Source organism: Corvus cornix, chromosome 18 (assembly GCF_000738735.6).
Source record: "Corvus cornix cornix isolate S_Up_H32 chromosome 18, ASM73873v5, whole genome shotgun sequence".
NCBI classification, from domain to species: domain Eukaryota; kingdom Metazoa; phylum Chordata; class Aves; order Passeriformes; family Corvidae; genus Corvus; species Corvus cornix.
This window is the reverse complement of record NC_046347.1, coordinates 10,140,230-10,166,758: the sequence shown is the minus strand read 5'-3', so window position 1 is coordinate 10,166,758 and position 26,529 is coordinate 10,140,230. Positions and strand designations below refer to the sequence as shown.

The 26,529-nt window shown below is 45.6% G+C and overlaps 1 protein-coding gene across 2 annotated transcripts; it reads left to right on the top strand.

Moving 5' to 3' along the window:
* Nucleotides 1-190: 190 nt before the first annotated feature.
* On the top strand, nt 191-25,165 carry LOC104696000 (ATP-binding cassette sub-family A member 9-like). 2 transcript variants are annotated; one of them, XM_010410065.4, is made up of 39 exons: nt 191-421; nt 3,140-3,252; nt 3,735-3,945; nt 4,177-4,335; nt 4,882-4,982; nt 5,522-5,748; nt 6,614-6,752; nt 7,162-7,347; nt 7,880-8,012; nt 8,415-8,580; nt 9,269-9,327; nt 10,280-10,390; nt 10,811-10,986; nt 11,308-11,427; nt 11,784-11,922; nt 12,496-12,586; nt 13,159-13,298; nt 13,741-13,860; nt 14,420-14,579; nt 14,825-14,991; nt 15,421-15,548; nt 15,729-15,866; nt 16,732-16,845; nt 17,396-17,566; nt 17,721-17,834; nt 18,028-18,135; nt 18,711-18,779; nt 19,330-19,421; nt 20,253-20,373; nt 20,710-20,824; nt 21,083-21,174; nt 21,958-22,121; nt 22,634-22,709; nt 23,188-23,282; nt 23,854-23,973; nt 24,213-24,353; nt 24,521-24,600; nt 24,693-24,748; nt 24,874-25,165. In XM_010410065.4, exons 1-39 carry the CDS (start codon nt 403-405, stop codon nt 24,961-24,963), a joined length of 4,821 nt encoding a protein of 1,606 aa, XP_010408367.4. In that variant the 5' UTR covers nt 191-402; the 3' UTR covers nt 24,964-25,165. The 2 variants fall into 2 exon arrangements, with proteins under 2 accessions (XP_010408367.4, XP_019147857.3); XM_019292312.3 differs by lacking the exon at nt 191-421 and adding an exon at nt 2,795-2,881.
* Nucleotides 25,166-26,529: the final 1,364 nt, after the last annotated feature.

Here is a 26,529-nt window from a genome sequence, read left to right as displayed (position 1 = left end):
AGCATTTGCTGAGTCAGGCTCTGGGCACGATGGGGACAAGGCAGCAGAGTTTTCCCTCTGGAGAAGCTGTGACAGGGACAAGGTGGCTTTGCCACCTCTCAGGAGTGAAGGTTTCCCCCTCCCAGGCCACCCCAACTCTGCTGCCTGGTGGGAACCTCTGCAAGGGTTGAGTTAAATCCTCCAAACCGTGGTGTAAACATCCCCAGGCCCCGGGCCAGCTGGTTGTAGGTGTTGTTCCAGCGTTGGGTCATCGCTCCAGAAGCTTTGGGAGGGTTTGCCCGGGCAGTGACGTCAGGCTGGACAGGGGCATGGCCACCGGGGTGGGCCAAGCAGCTGAGCGTCCCCGGGGCTCAAAAGGGACAGGAGCCCGGACACCTCGGAGCTGGAGGAAACCTTGTCCCAATGGAAAACACACCATCAGGTAAGGAGCTAGATATTTCTCCTTTTTTAAAGGGAAAACTAGTTTAGAAGCAGAGATGGAAAAATTCTCCCCGGGGCAGTTTCATGCAGGGGTTGAGTTTGATGATTGATTTTTCCTAATTAATGCTTTATGATGATGAATGCATAAAAGTTGCACCTTCCAGCTCTGTTCTCTGGTGGACTACAAGTTCACATCAAAATATTTTAGAGGCAAAGGAGCAAAAATACTCAGCTTTTCTGGGTGTGTATGGATTTTGGCTCTCCTCGTGGATGGGCTTTGGCTGTAGGTGAAGAGCTGCAGGTTGAGCACTGGGTGATGATCCCTCCCTCTGCTCTCCTCCTCCTGCCTTGCTGTCACTAAAGGCACCTAAAAATGCAAAACCCCCAAATTTCACTTCTCTGTGTGAGCTGAAGTGCTGAGCTTTGATGAAGGGTAGGCTTAGAGTTGTTATTTTCAAGTTGAGAGTAGGAAAAAACAACCTGTTTGAAAGTTTGTGTGTTGGAGTGGAGTCAGTGCAAATCTCTTTTAGATTTATCAGATGCAAGCACAAAAACCTGCAGGAACTGGCAAACAGGAGAGGGTGGAAAGAGCTCCTCTGCACTCTCCACAAGCAGGGCTTAATCCTTGGCTCTGGGAAAGGCAGTGGACCCTCTGGGAAGTGTGAGATGCAGCGTGGATTCCTCCCTTTGAACCCAGCATTGAGAGGCTCCTGAAGAGCAGCTTGATTATAGGAACTAAAATCAGAAACTCCTCAAATACTTCGGGTTGGAAGGGACCTTTAAAACTCATCCAGTCCAACCGCCCTGCAATGAGCAGGACATCTTCAAACAGACCTCAGTAAGTTCAATTTATAGAGGAAAATAATCTGAAAAGGTGCCAAAGAGGAATTCCCCGAGATAGTAAATAAAGGGATTACATGGGATGTGCCTTGCCGGGATAACTTCTGGTAGAGCAGAGCTGCACACAGGATCCAGCAAAAGTTCTTGCAACACGTTGGCAGTGTGTTCCTGGAGAGCAGGAAGTTTGGATGCATTTAATGAGCCCCAGGAGACATCCAGCTTTACAAGTGATGCTCTTTACTGGATTAAAGTTTCCCAAACATCGTTGCCTCCAGATCAGTTTCTGATGTGTTTATTTTGCCTTCTGAATCTGAAGTTTTGAGCCTCAGGCCTTGCAGAGGATTCTGTCTTGCTTATGTTTTTTACCTTTTTGATAATTATCGAATAGATTAATTAGATGCCTAATTTGAAGTTAATAATAGCTAATATTTATTAGGTATCTGGTTGAAAGTTAAATTCTACAGCATTTGTAGGCAGCATCACCTGTTTGAATTCCTGGCTTTAGATTTGGCTCCCAATGGTATTTGCTTCTTGCTCCTCAGGCAAAAAGTCAATTCAAACTGGTACAAACTTAGAATTTTCTAAAAGTTTTAGATTTGCTCCATCATTTTTAAAATTAAGTGCTTGTTGTGACTGTAGAAATTCAGTGCATCTTTTAAAGACCATCATATTTTCCTTGTTATCCAAATATCACCACCCTTTGTTTACTGCCCAAACATCCTGGGCTGAGCTGCTGCTTTCAGTTCACAACTGAAATCCAGACCTGGGCAAATAAACCAAAGGAACACTTCCTAGAAATCCCTTCCTATTTACCTTTAACCTTCAGTGCAGGGAGCAGTGGGGAAGCATGGGAGGAAGCTGCAGGCAGGGAAAGCAGAGCAGCAGGAGATAAGATAAAATAAGCCCTGGGATAACACTCAGAAGGTAAACAGGGATCCTGAATCCCTTGCCCCTGCAGTACACAAATATTTAATTCTTCCGAAAAACAAGTTCTGAAGGGAACAGAGTAGTGGAACCCTTTATTAACTCCAGCTGCCCAATCCGTGAAATCAAGAAGCGATGTCCAAGGGGAATGGAGCACTCTGAGGTTGCTTTGATTTTAGGTTTCAGCCATTTTGGAGGATTAAACCACAAAAACATGTTGGGAGGTTCCTTGCCCTGCTCCCCTGGGCAGGGGGTGAGACCCATGGCTCTGAACTTGCTCCTGTTCCTGCTGCTTGGCCACGTGATTAAATCTGGAGCTGAAATGAATATCTCAAAGAAATACTCCTTGCTCAGTGTTTGGGAGGGTATTAAGGAGCACATGGGTGTTCTAACGCTGCCCTGCTCTAACTGCACTGAAGTTCCTTAATATTTAGGTGAAAACAGAGCAAACTGGTCTCTTACCAGCCTGGCGAAGGCAGGCAGTGGCAGCCTCTATTTTAGGCTGTTTTCAGCACCTCCTCAGTGTTTGTAACGTGATTCAGGGTCTGGTTCAGAACCCAGAGCACGTGAGTGGTGGTTTGCCAACAAACCACGTGTCTGAGGCAAGGCATAAATTCACTTTCTGCAGTGAAGTGTGGAACGGGAGCAGTTGTCTCATTCCAAAAAGCCTCTTCGGGTTGAGGAAGGATGAACCTGGGTGAGGAGGGATGAATCTGGATGAGGAAGGATGAATCTGTGCACGTGGGAGAGGCAGCTGAGTCCAACCCAGCTCTCTGTTCCCTTGCATGATCTTGGACTATTTCCTTTGAATCTTAGTTGTCCAAAGTTGAGGAGACAAGTTCTCCTCCTTTGGCATATTATTGGCTTCCCCTGAAGTGATATTTACCCAGGTAAGTATATGAGCTCCCAGTGACCTGTTTTGTTCTAAATGATATCATTTTCTTTCTCATCTTAGCCGGAAAAATGCAGGCAGTATCCAAGAAAGCCTCGCAAATATTTCAGCAAACCTGTGCTCTCCTGTGGAAAAATCTTCTTCTGGTGTGGAGGATGAAGGCCAAAAGTTTTCAGGCAAGTGTCAGTCCTTCCAAAGGGAAATCAGGATTTCCACTACAAAGTATTTTCACGCTGCATTGTTTTTGTGTGAGGGGATATGAGAAGGCTCAGCTGTGGTTCCCTGGGAAATGTCAGCAGTTCCTTCTTCCTGTGACACTACAAATGTGCCTCGTGACAAAGCTGGCTGCTTGCTTTTGGTTGTTGATCCTGCCCTGTCCAGAGGAACACAATGTCCAATTCATGGCTGCAGTGTCAAATTATCCACAGACCTCGCTGGCTCCGGGACTGAGAAAACATGTTTTCCATCTGAAACCTTCCTCAGATTCTAAAACCATCACACCTGTGGGACAGCTCTCCCTCATGCCCAGGGAAAAGGCCGGAGGAGCTGGACTGGGCAGTGGGGTCGGAGCAGGGTTAGAAGGGTCCTGGAGGAGCCTCCCCACAACAGCAATTCCCTGGGCTGCCCTTCACCTCTGCATTTCCTTCCTTCCCTCCAGGAATGGGTGGCATCGCTGGTTTTCCTCTACATCCTGAGGGACTCAGCAGGTCTGATCATGTACTACCCCACCCAGGAGTTCCCCTACAAATTCCTGGGGCGCCTGGACGAGCCGGCCTTCAACGCCACGGGGGTGACACTGATGTACACCCCTGCAACCAACACCACCAGGAGAATAATGGCCAAAGTGGCTTCCAGCTCCGCACTGAGGGGTAAATGCTCTTAAATCCATGTTCCAGCTGCAGTGTCTGAAGTGGCCCTGACCCACCCAAGTGGTGGGGAGGGACAAGAGCATTTGTCCCACATGGTTTTTGAGGGAACAAATGGTGGTGATGTCCATTTTCATTGTTGCCTGAATAATCAGAGTTTCAGAGAATAATCAGAGCTGTGCTGGTGTTATTCTTTTCTTTTTTTTAAATATTATTTATCTATTCTAATGGCAGGTTTAATAATAGAAGAGATGGAAAATGAGAAAAAAATGGAAGAAAAAGGAATTTTGGAGGATGAAACTATTGGTGTGGTTTTTAAGGATGACTTCTCCTACACTCTCAGATTTCAAATGGGCAGAGCGGTGTTTCCCAATGAAGGCTTTGAGCACATCGGTAACAAAATAAATGAAACCACAGGCTTTGATTTTGCTTTAAAAACTGTTTAGCTGGATTTCTGTGCTGCTGTGCCGCCCCAAAGGGATGGAGGCTGCATGTGCCAAATGGCTCAAGAAAGACAGGAGTTAACATTTGAGGGTTCATGTCTGTAAAAGGAAAAAAAAATCAGAGAAAAAAGCTTGAAGAACATAAATGTCATGTACAGTCAGAGAATCAGAGAATCCCAGAATGGTTTGGGTTGGAAGGGAGCTTGAAGATCATCCTTTTTGTCCCTCTCCCTTTCATACCTTATAACACATCAAATCATGCCTGGAAAGGAGAACTGTGTGTGCATTAATGTCCCTCTAACATACAGTGCATGGCCAGAGATTTAACGCATTAAAAGGTAAAAGGCTGAGTAAAACCCAATCTTGATTTCCTGACACTTGGGTAAAACACATTTGCAACCCCACGTGTTATGCACAAGTACTTATATGCACAAATATATGGAAAGGTATTCATTAATATTGATTAATTCTTTTTAAAAATTTGTTTCCCCAACAGAAACCTGCTGGGATTTTTCAGCAAGTCACTGCAAAGTTCCTCTGTACTGGTATGGGGGGTTCCTCTCTGTGCAGTCCAGCATTGATGCAGCAGTCATAGAAGTAAGTGTGCTCGTGATGGAAAATACATTTGCTATTCTTTCCAGAGTTCTGTGTGAACCTAAAAACCAAACAGTCAGACAAAAACCAAGAAAACCACCAAGCCAGTTGATGTTTCCATCCCTAAAAGTGTCCAAGGCCAGGCTGGACGGGGCTTGGAGCAACTTGGGATAGTGGAAGGGGTCCCTGCCCACGGCAGGGGTGGAACAAGGGGATCTTTAGGGTCCCTTCCAACCCAAAGCATTCTGGGATTCTGTGATACTCTGATTTTTTGTGATCGTTAACTTCTTAAATACTTAGTGTAATTCAAACTTTAAAAGAATGACAGATCATTCTCATGGCTTGAGGCAGTGAATGGAACAAGGATTTAATAGTGTTTATTGCAAGTCAGTACAAAAAGATACTAAATCCTGGTTATTTGCTTATAAACATAACCTTATTACTGACAAACTCATCATTTTAATGCTTATAACCCCCTGTCTGGTCTGATGTTGACTGTTTCACCGCAAAAATGACATTAATGACTGATTTCTTTTCTTTAGATGAAAACCAACCACTCTGTCTGGAAAGAAATGAAGTCAATCACTGGAGTTCATCTGAAAACCCCCATGATGAAACCTCTGTTTAAACTGGATTACCTTTGGTTCATCATCTGTGCCATATTGAGCTACTGCCCGTACATGCACTTTTTATCAGTGAAAGTTCTCAAGGAGAAGAAGAAGCTGAAGATACTGATGAGAGCAATGGGTCTGCAGGATATTGCCTACTGGTAAATCTCAGAAATTAATCTGTAATTACAGGGATTATTTTATCAACTGTATGGAGCAACCTGGCCTGCTGGAAGGTGGCCCTGCCCATGGCAGGGGCTGGAATTAGGGGATCTTTGAGGAACCATTCTGGGGTTCTCTTTGCTGGGGGACCTCTATTTCCAAGCCTGTTGCTCTGAGACAGGTTTTTTGTAGTTGTTTTGTTGCTCTTCTCCCACCAAAAAGGAGGAGGAGCCCTCCTCGTGGAGCAGGGGTGTGTGTAGCAGGGTTCTGGCTGTGGAGGGGTTGTTTGCCTTGTGGATGCACGCAGAAAAAGTGAAGGCACAGCAAATTCTGGAGAAACCCCTAAATGATGAAGCAGAGGAGGGACACAGGGTCTATCCAAACAGGCTTCCTAATCCATCTGGGCATGAATATTTCAGATGGTTCAGAAGAACACGTGGATAAAAGGTCCTGGCTGCAGATTCTCTGTGTCCCTTTGCTGCCATCGCTGCATCTGCAGAGATCTGGGCACATGCAAGACCTGAGCTTGTGGAAGAACTTCTTTCCTGAGCAGTAACCAAGCACTGAACAGGCTGCCCAGAGAGGGTGTGGAGTGTCCCTCACTGGAGATACTCCAGACCCATCTGGACACATTTCTGTGCCACGTGCTCTGGGATGACTCTTTCTGAGCAGAGATGTTGACCCTCTGTGTCCCTTCCAACCCGACCCTTCATGTGACTCTCTGGTATTTGCAGTCCAGTCTGGAAATTGTAAATGGATAGAATTACAAAATATTTGAATTAAAAACAATTTGTCTTGTATTGGCAATGTCAAGGCAAGTGTTGTCATGCTCAGGAACAAAAATAACTGTGCCTTCCTGTGTAGGTTATCCTGGAGCTTGCTGTACACTGTGTACGTCTCCATCACAGCCAGTCTGCTGACCTGGGTCACCCTGAGCGAAGTTTTGGATCACAACAGCTTTTTGGAAGTGTATTTTTTTTATTTCTTTTATGGCACGGCATCTGTAAGTCTGCTTTTGTATTCTTATATGATGCACCCTTTTTTTTCCTGTCTCCTAATTAAAATAGCTGAAAGACTGCAGAGTTTTCTAGGGCTGGTGTTATATGAGAAAGTAACAAAAATACATTGCTGTGATTTATTGTTATTGTTTGTAGGCTATTATATCAATCCCATTACATTTTGTGAGATTCTGACTCAAAATCAGAGGAAAGAGAGGTGCTAAAATGAGGCTGGGAGTGATTTGTCTGTCCCTATAAAACTGCCCTAAATCTCAGAGCTGTCTGCTAAACAAAACATCTGTAGGGAACAACTGAAACTCAGCTGGATCTCTAATTTTGTTCCTATTTTCATGTTGGTTTTTTTTAATTGCAGCAGAAATGCATCCTGCTAACTATTGGTTTTCTCTGCTGCAGATTCACTTCACTTTCCTGCTCAGCTCGTTGCTAAAGCAGCCAAATATTTCCAGTTTTGTGGGATTTCTCCTTCACATCCTCGTTGGGTCACTGGGCTTTTTGACATTGTTTGAAAAACTGCCACGGGCTTTGGAATGGATTTTAAACCTCTTCAGTCCTTTTGCCTTCGCAGCTGGTCTTTCAACGGTATGTCCAAAATAAAACCAGTGCTCATCACAAAAGCTCAGCCCCCAAAATTCTGCCAGAGAACAGCAAAACCCAAAATTTGCATTGCCAGAACAACCCAGTCGCCCCCCTCCACTTTAGATGCTTTTAAAAAGAAAACTTGGCTCCAAAAATCTGTGCTAATTCGTGGCAAAGATGGTTGGACACTCAGCTGCATCAGGAATTTTGCTGCAACAAATTTAAATCTCTCTGAAAGGATGGCAGCGGTGAACGCGGTACCAAGAGCTGCAGGAACTGGGAGGGCTGGAAGTGCTGCCTTTGCAAACAGCACGTGCAGCTCTCTGTAACTTCTGCTTGATTTGAAATTCAGCTTACTGAAGCATTTCCAGGGCTTGTGGTCATCACAAACCCTTTGCCTCCTTAGAAACAGTGTCGTGATCACGAGTGAATTGGGTTTTTAGTGAAAATGGCTGTGATGACACAGCAGTGAAGTGTTTCTGCCTGAAGGAAATGTTGCATCTGAATTGTGCTTTTTTTTTTTCCCCTCCCCTAGATGGTAAAACTAGAAAAATATGGACCAGCATTTAGCCCAGAGTTGTACCCTTTCTATAACCTGTACCTCATCCTGAGCTTTGACAGTGTCTTGTATTTCCTGCTGGCCATCTACTTTGATAAGGTTTTGCCTGGTGAGTGAAAATGTGAGGGGCAAAATGCAAACTTCCTTGCTTTTTTTCTACAATTCTCTGCTTTTTAGGGGAAAAGTTACCAAAGGGGTGGTGGGAGGAGAGAAAACTGTAACCCTGCAGTAAGGCACTGAGATCCTGCTCCAACAGCCCTGGCCACGGGGGTTGGAAGGATGTTGTAGGACTTGATCTGATATTTTGGAACCAAAGAGGTTGTAAATGGATTATGCCCCACCTGCTTTTACAGATATGGACAACTTAAACTGCAGAATTTATCAATTCTTTCACTCTGCTGAAGTTCACGCTCTGCAGCTACCGGGGAAGCGCTCCTGGGCTGGGCATTTGTCAGAGTTGACAGATGGAAGTTTTGGGGTTGATATTTCACCTTCTCTGTCTCTGATTCAGGCAAGTACGGGGTCCCACATCCTCCTGCCTTCTTCCTGAGACCCTCGTACTGGCTCAAGCGCAGCAGTGGGTACGTGGGGGTGAGAGCTGGCAGCAGCCATGACCCGGTTCTGGCCAGTGACACCGAGCCAATGCCACTGGGCTTTGATGGGAAGGAAGCCATCAGGTAAGGAACTCCTTTGGCATGGAAAATAGAGCTCTGCATGGGTTGTTTGGCTCTAGAGAGCACAGCCACGCTGCACTGGTGAGTGTGAGGCTGTCAGCTGGCATTATAGATAAGATGAATGCAAATATGTGAAAGGGAGGGGTTGTTCAGTTTCATCCCACACCAGAGCTGGATTTGAACATTTATTGGTTGTGGGGCATCCTCCAACTCCCTGCCCTGCACTTTCCTCTCAGCATTGAGTCTGTTCCCTTTCCCCATCATCTTTAAGCAGAGTGTGCTGCATAAAATGCTGCTCTGTCCATCCTCACAGGGCTGGGTGGGCTCGTGGCTGGTGCTGCCTGCTGGTTATTACCAGAAAGCAAACCAAAATCTGCCAAAATAATAGCTAGGTCATCACTCTAAATTAAATAACCACAGGGTATCTCGTTCCCTCGAGCCTCCTGCTTCATTCTTAAGTGTTCCTCGAGTTTGGCTTTGAAACCTTTTAACAGCTTTTAGAAAAGTACAGGACCTAATCCTGCTTTAAAGGCACCAGAAATGAATTACATCAAGTGATTCCTGTTACAGGACCAGTTTGAGGAGGAGGTTGGGAAATATTCTCCCAATAGTTTTCAAAGGTTGTTTTGAGGCAGAGGAAACAGCCCCAAATTTTGATTCTAAAAGTAATGGCTTGCTTGCTTTTCTTTAGACTAAACAATATTAAAAAAATATACAAGAAGAACAACAAGAGCACTGAAGCTTTAAAGGGTAAGGAGAGGCTTTGTAATTCTTTTATTCGTTTTTCACTAGATAAGAGCCCAAAGTGTTTTGAAACGTGCTGTTGGCTGTACTGAATTCTGCCTCTGGGCCTGTTCAATTGCATTGTGCAATGGTTATTTCTGTTGGGGTAAATTACTGGCAAATTTCTACCAGGTCCTTATCTCCCTGTTCCCGCCAGGAAAATCACTGTTTATTATTTTTCCAACAGCAGAGGTCTCCTTAAAAGCTGTGTTTTTGCAGTGATGAACCACTCTAGAAATCCCCTGTCAAACCTCCCTTTCAAAATGTAAACTATTTTGGGCAAACTTAGGATTTTATGGCCAAAATTGCTGTCCCTCCTTGAGCTGTGTTCTCCAAGCGCTTGCCAATTCAAATAGTTGACACAGTAAAGTCATGGGGTATTTGTTGAATGCCTTTAACAAGAACTCCAAGTGAAAATATCAAAAATGAAAAATATTAAAATATTAAAAGTATCAATATGGCCTCAAAAGTTGATACTGAGTGGAAAAAAACAAACAAACACAACCTGAACAACCCACAGGAAGACAAAGTGGTTTTTTAGAAAGAAAATGAGGTAGCAAAGTCTGGCTGCTTTCAAGTAAGTCTTGAAATCTCACATGTTGGAAAATCTGAGGGCTCTTCTCTTCCTGAGGACTATTTCTTAAGCCACACTAAAATAAAATGTTATGAACTTCGTAGAAAACTGAAGTTGAAATTCTTTAGATATTGAAGATAACACATTTGTTCCTCCAATTCAGTCAAGACATGATTCCCTTCTAAGCTTAGGCCTAACTCCTGCAGAACCAACCTGTGCTTTTGGATGTGGTTTTGCCTCTCAGCTTCTAAAGAAATGTCACTTCTGTCACCTGTGGGAACAGCTACAGGTCCAAGTCTACTTCTCACACACTTCCATCCTACTGTTGTCCTATTTTTATTCCAGGTTTGTCCTTAAATATCTATGAAGGCCAGATCACTGCACTGCTGGGTCACAGTGGATCTGGGAAAACTGCTCTGTTAAATGTGCTCAGCGGATTTTCCAAGCCTTCGGCAGGTAAGATCATGGGCCTGGATGCTGAGGAGGAGGAACTGTTCATTTTTTCAAGTGTAAGGGGGAAATATACAAAAAACCTCCAAGTTTTCCCTAAGTCATTTGTGCTGGGTTGTTGTCAGGGCAGATTTCCCCTTCAACACGAGCTCCAGGGATAATGGATCCCTTATGGATACGCTCCTGTGTGCATCATGCACAGATGGTCATTTGTCCATCTGGATGGCCTGGTGCTTTCCATGAGCTGCACACCTATAGGAAATAAGTTTTTTTTTTTTGGTGTTCTGAAATATTTTTGAGGTGTATTAAATCTTTGGACTATCCACTTATTTTGCGTTTTCATTTCTTTAATTTTTAATTTAACACTTGAGAAACATCCATGGTGCCATAATTAATGTCAAATGTTTCATTCATCCCCCTGTGCAGGTTCTGCAATGATCTACAACTACAACGCTTCTGAAGTGTGGAATATGGAAGGAAGGCAGGCAAAGGTTGGGATTTGCCCCCAAATTAATTTGCATTTTGAAGCCTTAACAGTGAAGGAAAACCTGAGAATTTTTGCTCACATCAAGGGGATTCAGTGGAAGGAAGTAGATGAGGAGGTTGGTATGTGCTTGTCAGCCACTGACTTTTCTTCCATGTCATCTTGGGCACTTTGTGCTTTATTTATAAAAGATGATCACCTGCATCTTCTTCTGTGGAATGACAAGAAACCGAATTGAGTGGTAAAGTAGTTTTCCAGTTCTTTCTTATGTCATTAATTAAAACTCAGATTTTTCTTATTTGTCTCAAAGCAAAGCCATTTAAAGTAGGTAAGTTTGAAATCTTGAAGTTATACTCTCCTGTAATGTTTGTAGCCATTTAGGAATTAAAATGTGCCCAGTGCTTTGGAAATCTGACTCTTGTCTTCGTGTGCTCCCAAGGTGCAGAAAGTTCTCATCATGCTGGACCTCACCGACGTTCAGAATGTTTGTGCTGATGCCCTGAGTGGGGGGCAAAAACGAAAATTGTCTCTTGGAATTGCAATTTTAGGGAATCCTCAGGTGGGGACCAGTCGTGTTTATGCACACACAACGCGTACACTTTTGGGGCATAGCTTTGTGTTTTGACTTGGCACAGAGACTGTTGTGATTGTCCCCTGCCATTCCAAGGCTACTGACCCATTAATTCACTTGCTGGAAGGATTGGGGAATCTGGTTCAATTAGCCCCATATTTTGAATTAGAAGGGTGGTAATACTGCAATAGGAGAAAGAGCAATAAAAATGACCAATACTTGAGGATGCATTTTCTCCTCTGAGTGAGATCATCAAAAGCATGAAATGCATGATGCAAGCGTGGAATTAAGCCAAGTAAACACAGCTTGGAGTTGAGGAGCTCTGATCTCATTGGCCTTTGCAGGTGTTGCTCTTGGACGAGCCCACGGCGGGGCTGGATCCCTGCTCCAGGCACCAAGTCTGGAGCCTGCTGCGAGAGCGCCGCGCCGGGCGTGTGACACTCTTCACCACCCACTCCATGGAGGAGGCTGATGCTCAAGCTGGTGAGCCCGGACTGTCACTCTGGGGGGCTGCAAATGAGGGGTTTCCAGGGCAGAGCCCATGGGTGGGTCCCACTGGGACACAATCTGTGCTCGCTGGACACGCTTTGTCTGATTGACCACCCAGCCTGAGCTGGGCAAAGGCAAAAACTGGGCTGATGTGTCCCTCCAAGACTTTGCTCATGCTTCTCTTCAGGATAAATCACTCTTGTTCAGGATAAAAAACTCTTCTTCAGGATAAAGCACTTCCCACGTTATCTGGATATGTCTCTATGTCAGTAAAACTCGGTTTATTTTTCTGGATTTCACTTGACTTTATTTCCCATTTCTGTATTATTCCTGTGCTGCGTGGGGAATTCTCCACAAGCCCACAAGAATGCATAACTAAAAGAGTTAACCAGGATATTTAGGAGAAAGGCAATGGTTTAAAAAAAAAAAGGACCTTCAGCACTGGCCTGGTTTCACTCATCTCAATTTATTATTACAATGTTTGCTGTGTTCAGAAGGAGCAGAGTGAGGTCAATCTGCTGCACTCTTGTAAATCCCCCTAAATCCTTTGTATCCCTTCCTCCTTAGATCGGAAAGCTTTCCTCTCCAGTGGGAGATTACAGAATGTTGGCTCATCTCTCTACTTGAAGAGAAAATGGGGAATTGGCTATCACTTAAGGTAAAACTTTTTGGTTTGGTCATCATTCTTTTTGTGAAAAGCTTCTCATTCTCGTGAGTATTTTCTTGTAGAATCTGTGTTTCTGTAGAGTTTGTATTGACAGTAATAGAAATCCTGACAATTCATTTTAGAAGGTTTTTAAGGCTGCCAAAATTTCCCTGCATTGGACAACAAGCTGCTTTTCTTTGGAACCCAGTCCTGAAAGCTCTGAGTGAGCAGCTAAAATGACTTTGCAACCTCCTTTGTAGCTGAAAGGGGACCAGAGTGAGGTGATCTGTGGTGCCAGAGTGACGTACAATGGCTTTGATGCAAAGTTGTTTTTCTTAGGATTTTAATTCCTGAGTTCTTGGTTTAGCAGCACTGTCCAGAATCATAATTCTTAACCTCAACCATCTCTTGCATGCATGGCAAAAACAGGGCCACAGCAGATGGCTCTGAAAATTCCCACTGAAGTTCTGCCCTGTTTTGGAGGTTTCCTTATGGAAGAATCACCACTGGCTTTGGACTCCAACCTGATGATGCACCCGTTTTTTTTCTTATTTAACATTATAACAATGGCGTTTTTTAAACAGGATGCACGTAAATGACCTGTGTGACCCAGAGCTTGTGTCATCCGTGGTCAGACAGTACATCCCTGATGCCGTGCTCAAGGGACAGATGAGGGATGAGCTGTGTTTTATGCTGCCTCTGGAAAACACTGACAGCTTCCCAGGTAAGAAACCTGTCGCTGTGCCAGGGTTTCAAAGGGAAACCCAGTGGTGGGAAAAGCAGAAATCAAAGTCACTGTGAAGGGAATAACTATATTCCTTGGTCCATAATGTGTGGGATTGGGAAGCTGCATAAATACCAGTCTTACAGAAAGCCTGCAATGCACATTGTAATTTAAATAATGCAGATGGAAAAAAGAAAATCCACCAAGTAATCTCTACAAACTAAAATCCACTGACCCTCATCTGTTTTCAGGATGGCCCATGAAAACCAAAAACACTGAATTTTTCACTACTTACCTCTAAAGAGCACAATAAACTTGTGATGACTTTTAGGCTGTGGGGATTAATGATGTGAATGCTGGAACATCCAATCTTAATTGGCTGAGTTTGTGCTCAGCACCAGCCGTGATGCCTGCGCTGAGTCTGGCTGTTTCTCCCATGCAGATCTTCTGAGCCACCTCGAGAGCAGCCTCTTGCAGGGGGTTGTTAATTATGAGGTGACCAGGACAACCCTGGAAGATGTTTTCCTGAAGCTGCAGGGTGAGGAAACCATTGATCCAGAAGGTAAAGCTTTGACTCCCTTTTGCAAGCATGGTATCCTTAGAGTTCCATATACTCATATCTTGTAATTGAATATCTAATAAATTTCTGCTAAATGTGAATTTTGGTAGGCCTAGAGTGGCAGTTGTATCCCAGTTGTCTTCAGTGAGGAATATCTTTTTGGAGAAGCCCAAATGATTCCATCTTGGCTTCCCAAAGGCTTTCAAGCACAAGAATTAAGGCTGGTGTTGGATGGGTATTTACCTTTGAAGGGTTGTGCAGCCCCAGCCAGGAGGTGGGAAGGCATAAAGTTTGCAGAAGGCATTTCCCAAGGCCAGTGAAGATCTTGGATGTGTTGCCACACCAGCCCAGGTTCAGCCAGTCTGAAGTCACCAATATAAATTCTATTCTGGATAAATTTTGGCTCCTTTTCTCTGCCCTTGTTACTTTCCTGTCTAAAAAAACATAAAAATCAAGGCGTCCCTCTGTTCAGAGCAGAAGATCCTTGATGATTGTTTGGGGTTAAAACGTGTGCTTTGAAGGCTCTTTGTGGGTAATGCCATTTCTCATGGTGAACACGCAGGAGATGGAGACCTCGAGGAGAGGGATCAGGGCCTCCCGGTGTTTTCCAAGCGGGGGATCCTGGCCATGAGTGGGATGATGCTCTGGAGGCAGCAAGTGTGTGCTGTGATGAGAATTCGCCTCCTAAGACTGAAGCATGAAGGGAAGTTTCTCAGGGCCATGTAAGTACAGGAACTCCCACCTACCCTGCAGCCCTGGAGAGGCTGAGGGAAGGTCTAAATACTGCTGGAGATATTTGGAAGCAGAGAATTAGGTGGAAAATGTTTCAAAGCTGCAGAAATAAGGGCGGCCTGAACTTACTGGGAGAGCTCTGCCTCGCTTAAGTTTTAAATCTCGCCATAAATCACACAATTACTTAAAGGTGGATTTCCCCTGGCCTCACTTACGGTCTGTTTTTCTTATCCAGATTGCTGTTATTTGGAACATTTATCCTTCCACCACTGATGGTTTTAATGCTGTTCCATCTGTGGCACAACTCCAGCAGCTGGGAAATCACGTCTAGCCCCTATTTTCTTCCCATGAAAGAGAAAATTCATAATAGGTCTACAAACCTCCTCATCTTCAATGACACAGGTGAGGAACAACGTGTGGTGGTGACTCACTTTCTGCACCAATGTGAATTTTATTATAATTGACAGAGCAACCTTGCAAATGCCCCAAATTTATAAAGGAATGTACACTGGGAGGTGTTTTCCTTTGAGCAAAAGCAAATCCAGATTATGTGTAAAAGCAAATCCAGATTATGTATAAAAGAGTAATGAACCCTGCAAATTAAAAAAAAAAGCAATAAATAAGCTAAATATGAAGCATATATTTTGTTTAGCCAGTTTAATTAAAATAGAAAAAAATATAGGAAATATATATTTGCTTAGAATCTCAATATTTGGGGTATTTAACATACCTCTGCTTTGCAAGTAAGAACTTGTTTATATGAAACTGTTTATATTTAAAGATAAACACCCCTCTAATGACTCTTAATTTCTGTCCTTGACTTGATTTCAGGATCAGAAATCGAGGATTTCATTGCTGCTTTGAAGACTCAAAACATAAACCCAGAAATAGCTCTGGAGAAAAACATCACTAGCCTTCCAAATTATAATGGAGCTATAAAAATATCCCTGGAAGGCAAGGTGAGAGATATGTTTTCCTTCTTTCATCCTGTACATCAACAGGACTTTCTGAAAAGCATTTAAATGAGAGAAATAAACACGCCAGAAAAGGGAGAATATTTTTTTGGCATAATAAATAATTTCAGTAGTGCTGCTCACACCTCTCAGGGACATGAAGGAATTTTGTTTTGACATCTTCAGAGCCACCAGTTCACAATCATGTGCAGCCCAGAACCCATCAACTGCTTCCCTGTGCTCATGAACATCCTCAGCAACACCTTCCTGAGGCTCTTCAATTCCACCGCGCGCTTCCGCGTCTGGAGCAAGCTCTTCTACACGGTGAGTCCTGCCTTGCTGGGCCAAAACTAACTGGGATAGCTGAAGGGATGAGGATTGTACAGCTTGGAAAGCTGGCTGGGGGAGCAGGTTCCAAGGGCTGGGGGCAGTGGTCCCACTGCTGTTGGTTTCTGGGGGTGTTTAATGATGATTCCTCCTGCAGGTTCTGTGGGGTTTCCATACTGTAAGATATTTAAGTTTGTGCTGTGTGGAGAGAATTGGGTTTGTTCTTGGAAAAGAGAAGTTTCAGGGTGACCTAACTGTGGCCTTCCAGTCCCTGAAGAAAAGATGGAGGGAGATTGTTTACAAGGGCATGGAGTGACAGGACAAGGGGGAATGGCTTCCCAGTGAGCCAAATTGGTTTAGATTGGATATTGGGAGGAAATTCTCCCCTGTGAGGGTGGGGAGGCCCTGGCACAGGGTGCCCAGAGAAGCTGTGGCTGCCCCTGGATCCCTGGCAGTGTCCAAGGCGGGACTGAATGGGGTTTGGAGCACCTGGGATAGCGGAAGGTGTCCCTGCCCGTGGCAGGGGGGATGAAATGAGCTTTCAGGTCTCTTCCGACCAGGCCGTGCTGATGAATATGGTGGGAATACAACAGTGATCTCTGCACACCCGACCTTTCCTCAGCAACAAAAAGTTGGTCTCTATCCTCAACAATTTACAGTAATCCAAATTCTTTCTGCAAATTCTAGGATGCTAAATGTCTTGGTTTTGTTCTTTTGGCCTTGTTTTCTGTCCTTAAACACAACTGACTTACCATTAGTGTTCTTGCTCACTTGTATATTCAACCATCTTATGAGCATCGAGCCAGCCAGATTTTCCCTGGGCAGCTGTCGATTGTGGATGATTCTGAATTTCTCCCCACAGGGAGAAAGCCCAGAGCTGAAGCGCTACATTTTTTTCGGCTTATTCACCTACTTGCTGGTTTTGGCTGCTGGTTTACCTCCTCTCTTTGCGATGAGCAACGTGGAGGATTACAAGGTAAAGAGCACGAGCTGCAGGTGGTCGTACACAAGGAGTGAATGCGATGCAATGTCTGTGGAGAGCACCAGTGGTGAGGCCCTGGCACAGGTTCCCAGAGAAGCTGTGGCTGTCCCAGCCCTGGAAGTGTCCAAGGCCAGGCTGGATGGGGTTTGGAGCAACCTGGGATAGTGGAAGGTGTCCCTGCCCATGGCAAGGCGTGGAATGGAGTGATCTTTAAGGTCCCTTCCAACCCAAATCATTCCATGATTTCTGGGTAGGATGGTAGAAGAAAATCAGTCAGATGAGTACCGAAAGTGCACTTCTCTGCATCCCAGGGAACCAGCTGGGGCTCAGAATAATTTGGGTGTTGATAGAGATTTTGAGATCAGAATGATCTTTCTTCCTCCTTTTAGGAATGACGTGGTTTTAAACAATAGTCAAACCAAGAACTGGAAGTGCTCGGAAAGGAGAGGAAGGCTCAGCCAGGGAAGGGAGGAGCAAAGGAATAGAGAAGGAGCAGGAATGATGTTTTAGACTTCCCCTTTTCCCATTTTTGTTGCTTTTGCAGCTCCAGGCTCGCTCCCAGCTGCGGCTCGCGGGGCTCTTCCCCTCAGCCTACTGGTGTGGGCAGGCTCTGGTGGACATCCCGTTCTTCTGGAGCCTGATGTGCCTCATGTTTGGGATCCTGGTGCTCTTCACCCGCATCTGCCCCTTGGAGGCCAGCGCTGTGCTGACCCTGGTGAGCTCTGGGCAAAATGGGTGGAAATAACTCCCTTCCCTCATTTCACAGCAGGATTTGGCTTTAAAGAGTTTCTTTGCAATGGACTGCTCTGGGCAGGTTTTCATATATGCACAGGCACCTCCTTGTCGCTGACTGCTCTCTCTCTCTCTAGATCATTTGCCTCTTTGGTTATGGAATATCTCTTGTCCTCTTTGTTTATTTAATGGCCTTCAAATTTCGCATGGGACGAAGCAATCGTTACATTTGGTCTTTAACTTTCATTTTGGTAAGTGAGGAGCATCTTCACTCTGAAATGTTTGATTTACACACCTTGCCACTTGGGGCTTTATTTCAGATTTACATCAATAAATTTCAATTTATATCAATATTCAGCAAGACAACCTGAATCACTGACAAATAACCAGGATTTTTAGCAACAATACAGTAATACTGGAAATAGTTTTTCTGCTTTATTCCAGGTGAATTATACTGCTTTTATGAACAGTGACCATCATGAAGCACTTTACTACATCTGTATGCTGCTTCCTGTGTTTCCACCTATGGGCTGGATCACGTTCTCGGGACTAGTAAGCAAAACAACTCCTCCTAAATTCAGTAATTATCCTAATAGTGCAAACTGGCAAAGCAAGAGGCACTTCCCAAATTCCCAGCCAAAAAGAGAGAGTGAGAAAAGAAAACAGGAAAAGAGAAGTTCCAGGCTGGGGAGTGAGAGAAGAGGCCAAGATTTAACCTGTTAATCCTCTGTTTGATTGGGATATTTTTCGTTTGTTTAGTCACAAAGAGCTGCTACAGTGGCTGTATTTTGGCAGCCAGGGTGGCATGGGAGGGGAAAGGGGTGGAGTGGGAAAACCAGGGGGGAGGAAATGAGCTGGGAGAAGGTCAAAGAGCTGGGAAGAGAGAAGCAGTGACAGAAAAGGTTGACCTAACCTGACTGATTTGAGGCCCCTCTTAATTCCTGTACCCAAGGAAGCCACAACCCCTTGAGGCAGCAAGAACCAAAGAAAAAAAAGGCAGATCAAAACTCCTTTATCCCATCCCGAAGAAAAGCTGAATGTCCCTACCTGCCACACGTGCTTTGACCCTGCCCCGAGACACACCATGCTAAGGAATTTTCTAATTGACTGATCTCCCTTTCTTCCAGAATTTCATCATATATAATGATTACAGTGATTTTGAAACATCGAATCACATCTATGAGCCTGTCTTTACAGTAAGGAGGGGTTTGGAGATGCTTGCTTGGGCTGGGATGACTGTTCTGATGCAGTGAGCTTGCACTGGGCTTGTAAACTGTCCCCATAAAGAAAGAATGGGTTTTGTAGTCAAAATTTCTCATTAAGTGTTGGCAGGGGAGGCGAATTCCAAGTAATCGTGGACTTGTGCCTCGTGTGGCCCTTGGATGCCGCAAAAATGGGGCAGGGGGTTAAGTGGAGCTCATGTAGAAGGCAGAGATATTATTAATAAACTGATCATTCCAGTGCTGCTTCTACAAAAGGATGATGTGACCTCCCATCCCACAGGATGTCTGTTGGGGTGCAGCTGGATTATCTGGGCTAGAAGTGCTGTAAGAAGGCAAGACTTTTGCAAATAATCTGCATATCAGAGTGAAATGTATGCAAAGCATCAATTTAGCTTCTTCCCCTTTTCAACCTTTTCAACAGCTGAAATTAATGAGATAGGTTCCTGCATCCCTTTATAATTAAATTAATGGAGTGTGTTGTTACCTGGTCTCCATGCAAACCTAATCAATGTCTGGTTTTTAGCCGTACATCCACTGTGTGATTTTTGCTTTCCTCCTGCGCTGTTTGGAGATGAGATATGGAGAAGCAATTACAGGATTTGATCCCATCTTCAGGTGTGTCCCAGGGATTCCTTGTGAGCCACAGTTATCCCAGTCTGCAGGGTGGGCTCAGAGCTGCACAGCCAGGCAGGACCTTGACAGCAGAAGCGAGAAACATCATGTGTGAAAATTGTTTTTCAAAATGTGGATAAAGCTCATAGTTTTAGTTTTTTCAATGTTCTTGAGAGAATAAAAATTGTGATTTCAGCTTTTTTTTAAGGTTCATAGCTGAGGTTTCAGGAAAATTCCCTACAGGGGGCTAAATTATAGATCCAAATTGAAACACAAAGATTTTAACTCCTTTTCAAAGGTGTCAGTGTTGCTCCCAATAGGATGGAGACTTTCCCTAAATCTTCATCAGGCTGGGGTTGTCTAAGTGCTGTCTGCTTATCTGTCACCAACAACAAGTGACCAACCGCCTCAGTCACATGGGAAAAGACTTGTAAAAAGTATTTAATTATCAAACATTACCAAGTGTGGGGGTTAAATACCCGAACTGGTTTGCAAGCCTGCCACGTGTATTTTAATTCTCCTTGAACAGATGATTGGCATGTGTGCAGCAGGGAACCAGTCAATAATTAAAGATGAAGGAAAAGCTAACACTGGCCTTTATTTTCTCAGCCATGCCAGTGGGGTGTAGTTTTCCCCCCAGGAATAAATATTTGAGCAAACACTGTCTGTGGAACAGCTCAGTGATCCTTGTGTGTCCCTTCCAGCTCTGAGTCTGTGAGCTCCCCGAGGTCAAATAAATTTTGTGTTTCGTTGGCGCTGCACTGGGAAAAAACTTATAAACACAAACCTTTCTGGAAGTGATTCCCAGTGAAAGCATCTCTCCTCCACTCATAGGATCCAGCCGAGGAGAGTGGTCACCCAGCAGAACAAGGACCACCCTGGAGAGGAACCGCCCGAAGTGCAGGCAGAGAGGGACAGGGTGCGGAGCGCGATGGCCTCGCTGCAGCAGGAGGAGGTGAATCCAATCCCAGCCCTCTGGACCGTTTCCCTTTTCATTCTCCATCATTTTCATTCTCTCATCTGCCTCTGCTTTCTTGGCTCATGCACTCAGATCTTCTGTGTGATCTCACCGTCCAGCCCATGGTCACCCTGGCACCACAAGGACTTTAGCTGGCACCATTATATTTATTCCCATTCTGCTTGTTTTCCCTTCTTTTTTTTCCCCCTCTGTTTCATGGCTTTTTAATTTAGAAATTTTCTCTTTTTCAAAGTCCTGCTTAATAGTAAGAACAGATCAGCTGTCTCGTGGGATAGGAGGTGAGTTTTTATTTCCATCTTCATATCTCCACAGGACTTGGTTGTTGTCAACAGTTTGCGCAAGGAATACGAAGTCAGGACAGCCACTTCCATCTTTAAGAAAAAGAAGAAACTTGCCGTCAAAAATCTCTCTTTTGGTGTTAAAAAAGGTTCAAGTACTTCGCTGCACTCCCTATAATATAAATGACTAAAGTCTAAAGTGACAGTCTCGTTTGGAGACAGTATTTCTATTAGAATTTTCTTGTGGGCAACCAGACCTGACGCTCTGGGCTCCTGCATTCCAAGTTTTAATTTATGGGAATAAAACAACCCTTTGTCCCACTGTACTTTTAGATATTACGTAGAATACAGGGGAGAAGTCATATCAACAATAAATATTATTAACAGTTGTTGCATATTTGTTCCAGGAGAAGTGTTAGGTCTGTTAGGACCCAACGGAGCTGGGAAAAGCACAACGATAAACACGATTTCTGGAGGTGTAGCAGTGACTGCTGGGGAGGTAGGTGGCTCCTTTAGAGCAGCTGCAGAGATGACCTTGATGCCTTTAAAAGTTAAGGATGCGATAAGGCAAACCAGCAACATCTCCTTACAGTCAGGGGATTTATGGATGTTTATGTACAATTTGTGTGTCCTGGATATTTACAGAGCTGAGAAGAAAGTGTTGATTTATGCCAAGCATAAATTCTAGCGTTCAGCAAAGTCAGTGTTACAGATTTAAGAGTTTGAGCAACAGCAGATCTTCAGCTGGCATTGGAAACCCATTGTGAAATGTCACAAGCCCTGTAAGAAAAGTTGACATCTAAAAAAACCCAAAAATAACACTCTCCATAAACAGCCTTGCAAAACCAGGAAATTGAAAACGAATGTGAGCAGTGCTGGGCCAGTAACAACCCATCACTTAATTATGTGCAGAATGATTAATGGCATGTGCTGGGGGAGGGGAAATGCCATTGCTGTTACAGATTTGGGACTGAAGGTTGGAAATAGAAAAGTGTTAACTGGGAAAAGACAGTCTGATGTTGGTAACATTATCCAAAGTGAAAAGGCAGATGGAGCAGGATCACCCTGCCCATGGAGCCACACAGTGACCACTCACAAGTGGCTACTGACCCCACAACTGCTTGGCTTGTCCAGTTGGACGGGGCTTGGAACAGCCTGGACTGGTGGAAGGTGTCCCTGCTCATGGCAGGGGTGGGATGGGATGAGCTCTAAGATCCCTCCAACCCAAACCACCCCGTGATTCTGTCACCCCACAACTACAGAGCTGTGTGTGTTGGTGCAGGTTCTGCTCAGGGGCCGTGATGCAGCCCCCTCATGCCTGGGGGCCCTGGGCTGGTGCCCACAGAAGGACCCACTCTGGCCACACCTGACGGTGCTGCAGCACCTGGAGGCCTTTGCTGCTGTCAGAGGGATGAGGGAAGAAGATGCTGCTCTTGCCATCAGCTGGTAGGAAGCAAAACAATCTCATCTCTTTGTGGTCCCTCCCTCCAGAGGCAGGGAACCTTCCAGCCCAATCACTCTGATTTTGTAGTGTGGGGAAGGGTTTCTCTGTTAGCAAACCTGCCTTGTGTGGTTAAGAGTCAGCACCTTCAGTGCCTTTCACCTTAGAGAGGTGGCTTCTCCTGATGAGGTCTGCTATTTTATACTGTTCTCAATCACTTGTCAATGAAGACTGTAGCCCAGGCTTACCTGGGAAAATTCAGAAAAAAAAATTCAAACTTGCCCCAGTTCATGGCCAGTTCCATGAATAACTCATTTCTCTCATTAGCTGCACTTCCTACCTTGAATTTCTGCAAAAATTCCTCAATTTACCATCCAAGCTGGGAGCAAAATCACCAAGTAGCCCAAGGTGATGGATATCAACCCAAACATGTCAGTGTCTGGTTCCTCAGCACCCTGACCACAGAGTTTGTACACCAAGAGGTCATTCAAGGCTTTTCCCTTTCCATTCCCCACAGCACAGGAAGGGCCTTGGATCTCATGAAGCATTTCAAGACCCCTGCTAGGAGTTTATCTGCTGGAGAAGCCAGAAAGGTGTGTGTTGGTTTTGTCTTTGCTGCTTGAGCAAACCCTGCTCACTCTTCCTTGGACGTGGTGCACAGGAAACCTTCAGCTGAGTGGGTTCCTGGCATCATTTGTTTTCATCAGTACCTTCTGAATCCAGCCTGGCAGGATTCCCACCCACCCCTCTCTTTTCCCACTCTCCTGCACTGTGTGTTTAATAAGTGCTAACCACAAATTGGATTTACAATCATCTCTTCGCGCCCCACCACTTACATCTGCCAGTAAATGGGATGGAAAACCACTTTCACATCTTTGGCAGGCTCAGGAAAATCTGATTTTGAGAGATTAAAATGTTAACTGAGAACACCTAAAGTGGGGGTTTTTTAAACCCTGTTCCTCCTGTACTTTGGAATCAAGAGCTTCAGCTTTGAAAAATTCATGGGGATTAAGATGCACCAGTTTTGCAAGTAAATAAAGGAGCCCTGACATCGTGTTGTTCCCATTCCAGCTGTCTTTTGCTCTGAGCATCCTGGGAGACCCGATGGTGATGCTTTGGGATGAGCCATCCGTGAGCCTGGACCCCAAAGGGCAGCGCCGCATGTGGTGAGCAGCCCTGGCTCGGCAGAAATGGGAGCTCTGGACAGATTGAACAGGATGGGCCTCACCCTCCCTGTTGTAGGAACTCTTGGGCCATGGTGACGGAGTAGATCTGTCTTTCCCCTTTTTCCTAATGCCAGGGGATGGGGAGAACTTGCTGAGCTCCTCACTCAGCTGGCAGCAAGCCCTGTAATATAATGGTCATTAACACACTCCCAAAAAATCTCAGTAGACACCAGCTGAACCCATGTGTTTGGTACAAAAGACACAAATTTCTGTTTTCTTCAGAGCAAGAGAAAAATTGTGGGTGGTTCTCCCTTTAGGCATCCAGCCCTGGGGTTTGCTTTAGCTTTCCATCACCACTTTACACCGTCAGTGTAACACTGGGGGGACGCTGACATGACAAATCGCAATATGGCATTGGCGTCCACGTCATCTTTAAACGAGAAAACTGAAGTCTTTTAAATAGTTGTCCACTTTTAATAATTTTTAAAAATTGTTTCTAGGGAGGGAGACATAGACCAGGAGATTTTCTGTGGCTCTTCCCGGGAAATGACTGTGATCCCTCTGTTCCCAGGAAAATGATTCAGGCCTCCATGAAGAGCAAGGAGAGGGCAGCCATCCTCTGCACGCAGTCCCTGGAAGAGGCGGCGGCGATGTGCGACCGCGTGGCCATCCTGGTGTCCGGCCGGCTCCGGTGGGCACCGGGAGCAGGGGGCTTAGTCTGGGCGGTTGTGGGGTGTGTTTGGTTTCTTTAATTCTTAATCTAATGGAAAATACTGGTTTGGATCCTCCCCAGTGTGTAACAGTCAGTGTTGTGAGGAGGTAGCACAGTATAAACTGATGAATAAGAGGACGTACAGCTACTCCTCAACACCAGCGATTGATTTATTTGCTGGTTATGGTGGTTTGAGCAATGTTTTCCCCCCTCTGCAGGTACATCGGTTCCCTTGAGGATCTCAAAAGTAAGTTTGGCTCAAGTTACCACCTAGAACTCAAAATGACAGACGTGGGGCAAAGCGATGCTGTCCACACCGAAATGCTGAACCTCTTCCCCCACGCAGCTCGACAGGAAAGGTCAGTGTCCATGTGCTGCACACCAGCCTGGATTTGGGCTGGGATGCTCTTTTCCTGCTACTGACCTTGCTCAGGGATTTACCTGGAGCACAGTTACCCCACAGACCCCCCCAGAATTTGATGCTGAGTCACTAGATGAAGAATTCATTTTTTTATTACTTTTTCAGGACTTCTTCCTTGCTCACCTACAAGATTCCAGTGGCAGATGCACTGCCTCTGTCCAGGTCTTTCTCCAAGCTAGAAGCAGGTAAAAGGAAACAATCAGTTAAATAAGGAAATCACTTAAAAATTGTTTATATGGATTTGGTTTTTAAGGATGCTTTCTCTATCCCTCTGCAGCTAAACAGAATTTCAAGCTTGAGGAGTACAGCTTGTCACTGAACACTTTGCACCAGGTAGGCTGATGCAGGAGCTCCAGGTTGGGAACTGCCTGTGGAAAAGGAAGAAATAACCTGTGACCAGCACAAAAACAGCCAGTCCATGGCAATGATGAGGTTGTTTCCACTGTGTCCCGTTGCAGGTGTTTGTAGACCTCACCAGGGATGCAGAGGAGCAGGACCTGGAGGTGGCATCCAACGGGGCTGTGGAGCAGAGACCCCTTCACCCCTGAGTCTTGGAGCCCCGGTGGGAAATATTCCATGTATTTCACTGGTGTTACTGAATTTCATCAGTGCTGCTGACACCTGTGATCAGCTGCAACCCCAGCACTCCATTCCCCATATCACAACACACACACCCTGCAGGTGTTCTTCTGCCTCACAGAGAGAAAAAGAGTTACTATTTTAATAAATAAAGCCTTTATCCTTTGACAAGCTGCTGCCTGACGTTCATCTGTGCCCCAGCTCAGACTGGCTCACGGAGATTTGCTGTGCTGAGGAATACCCCTGTGGAATGAATTCCTGATCCCCAGGCTGTGAGGGAGACTGTGGCTGGGAAAGGGGGTTCAGTCTCTGGAGAGAATCAGGAGCAAACCCTGGGTAGGCTCTGACACCTCACTCATCCATGGCAGGAGGACACCAGGTCTTTGCCTTGCTCAGTCCCGAGAATCACCCATCTGGCTCGTGGAATGTGGCCAGCAAAGGTGCTGATTCCTGGGAGAGAGGGGCACTGGGTTGTATTTTGACCCAAAAAGCTGCTCTTGCTGTGAGTTCCAGCTCAGGCCAACTTGCCCCATCTCATCCCCACCACTGGGGCCAGGGACAGAGGAAAGGACTCAGCAGTGGCTGGATAAATAAAGGGAAAACTGGCAGCTCTTATACCATCATCTATTATTCAGGGTAAAATAAGGTGTGCTTTGACCCGAAGTAGTGCTGAAGGAGGACAGCAGGCTGAGCCTTGCTTTGGTCATTGGGAAGACGGGGGGGGCTTCTCACCAGCACCAACCCCTGTGGGTGCCTGGGAGGGATGGGGGAACTGGTGGGGAGCTGAGGGCAAGCACCAGGACTCTGACCCCGTCTGAGCAGACCAGCATCTCCTCTTAGACACCTGCCTGCCAAGGCTAAAGAACAAATTTTAAAAAACCAAGAATAAATGAAATAAAATAGCAACTCCCTGCATTCAGGTGTTTCCCCCGGTGCCCCGTTTTCTGTCCCCCAGCACCCCCTGGGAAAGGCTGGGCTGGGGACCCGCTGGAGGCCAGGGGCAGTGCCATCCCATGGGACGGACACGGCAGGCAGGGATGCGGGCAAGCAGGTACCAGCAGGTGGCTGCCGTGGCTCACAGATGGGCTGCTCCTGCCAGGAAAAGTCCCCAGAGCAGCCAGCCACCCTCCCAGAGTTGTGCTCTCCATGTGGATCTCCGAACATCAGCGCTCTGCCAAGGAGTGGGCAGGGAGGAGTCTCTGAGATTCCCTGGCTGGAACCTGGCATCTCCACCTCTCCGCCTAACGACTGGGTTTTCTCCTTTTGCAAGGAGGGGAGGAGAAAGTTTGGGCATCCAGGAGATGTTCTGGGGACAGGCCTTAGCTTCATCCTGTGCCCTGACTGACTGCACCTCAGCTGTCGGCCTCGGTCTTTAACAGCTGAATGGGATGTAGATCTTAGGGGTGGTTTTTTCCTGCTGGGCAGAGCAGCGGGAAGCTCATCCAACTGCTCCACTTTTCCAAGCCCAGCCCCTGTCCCAGCTGCTCCTGCTCCCTCCAGCCCGGGTCCCTCAGCCGTGATGAGCCCAGGGATGC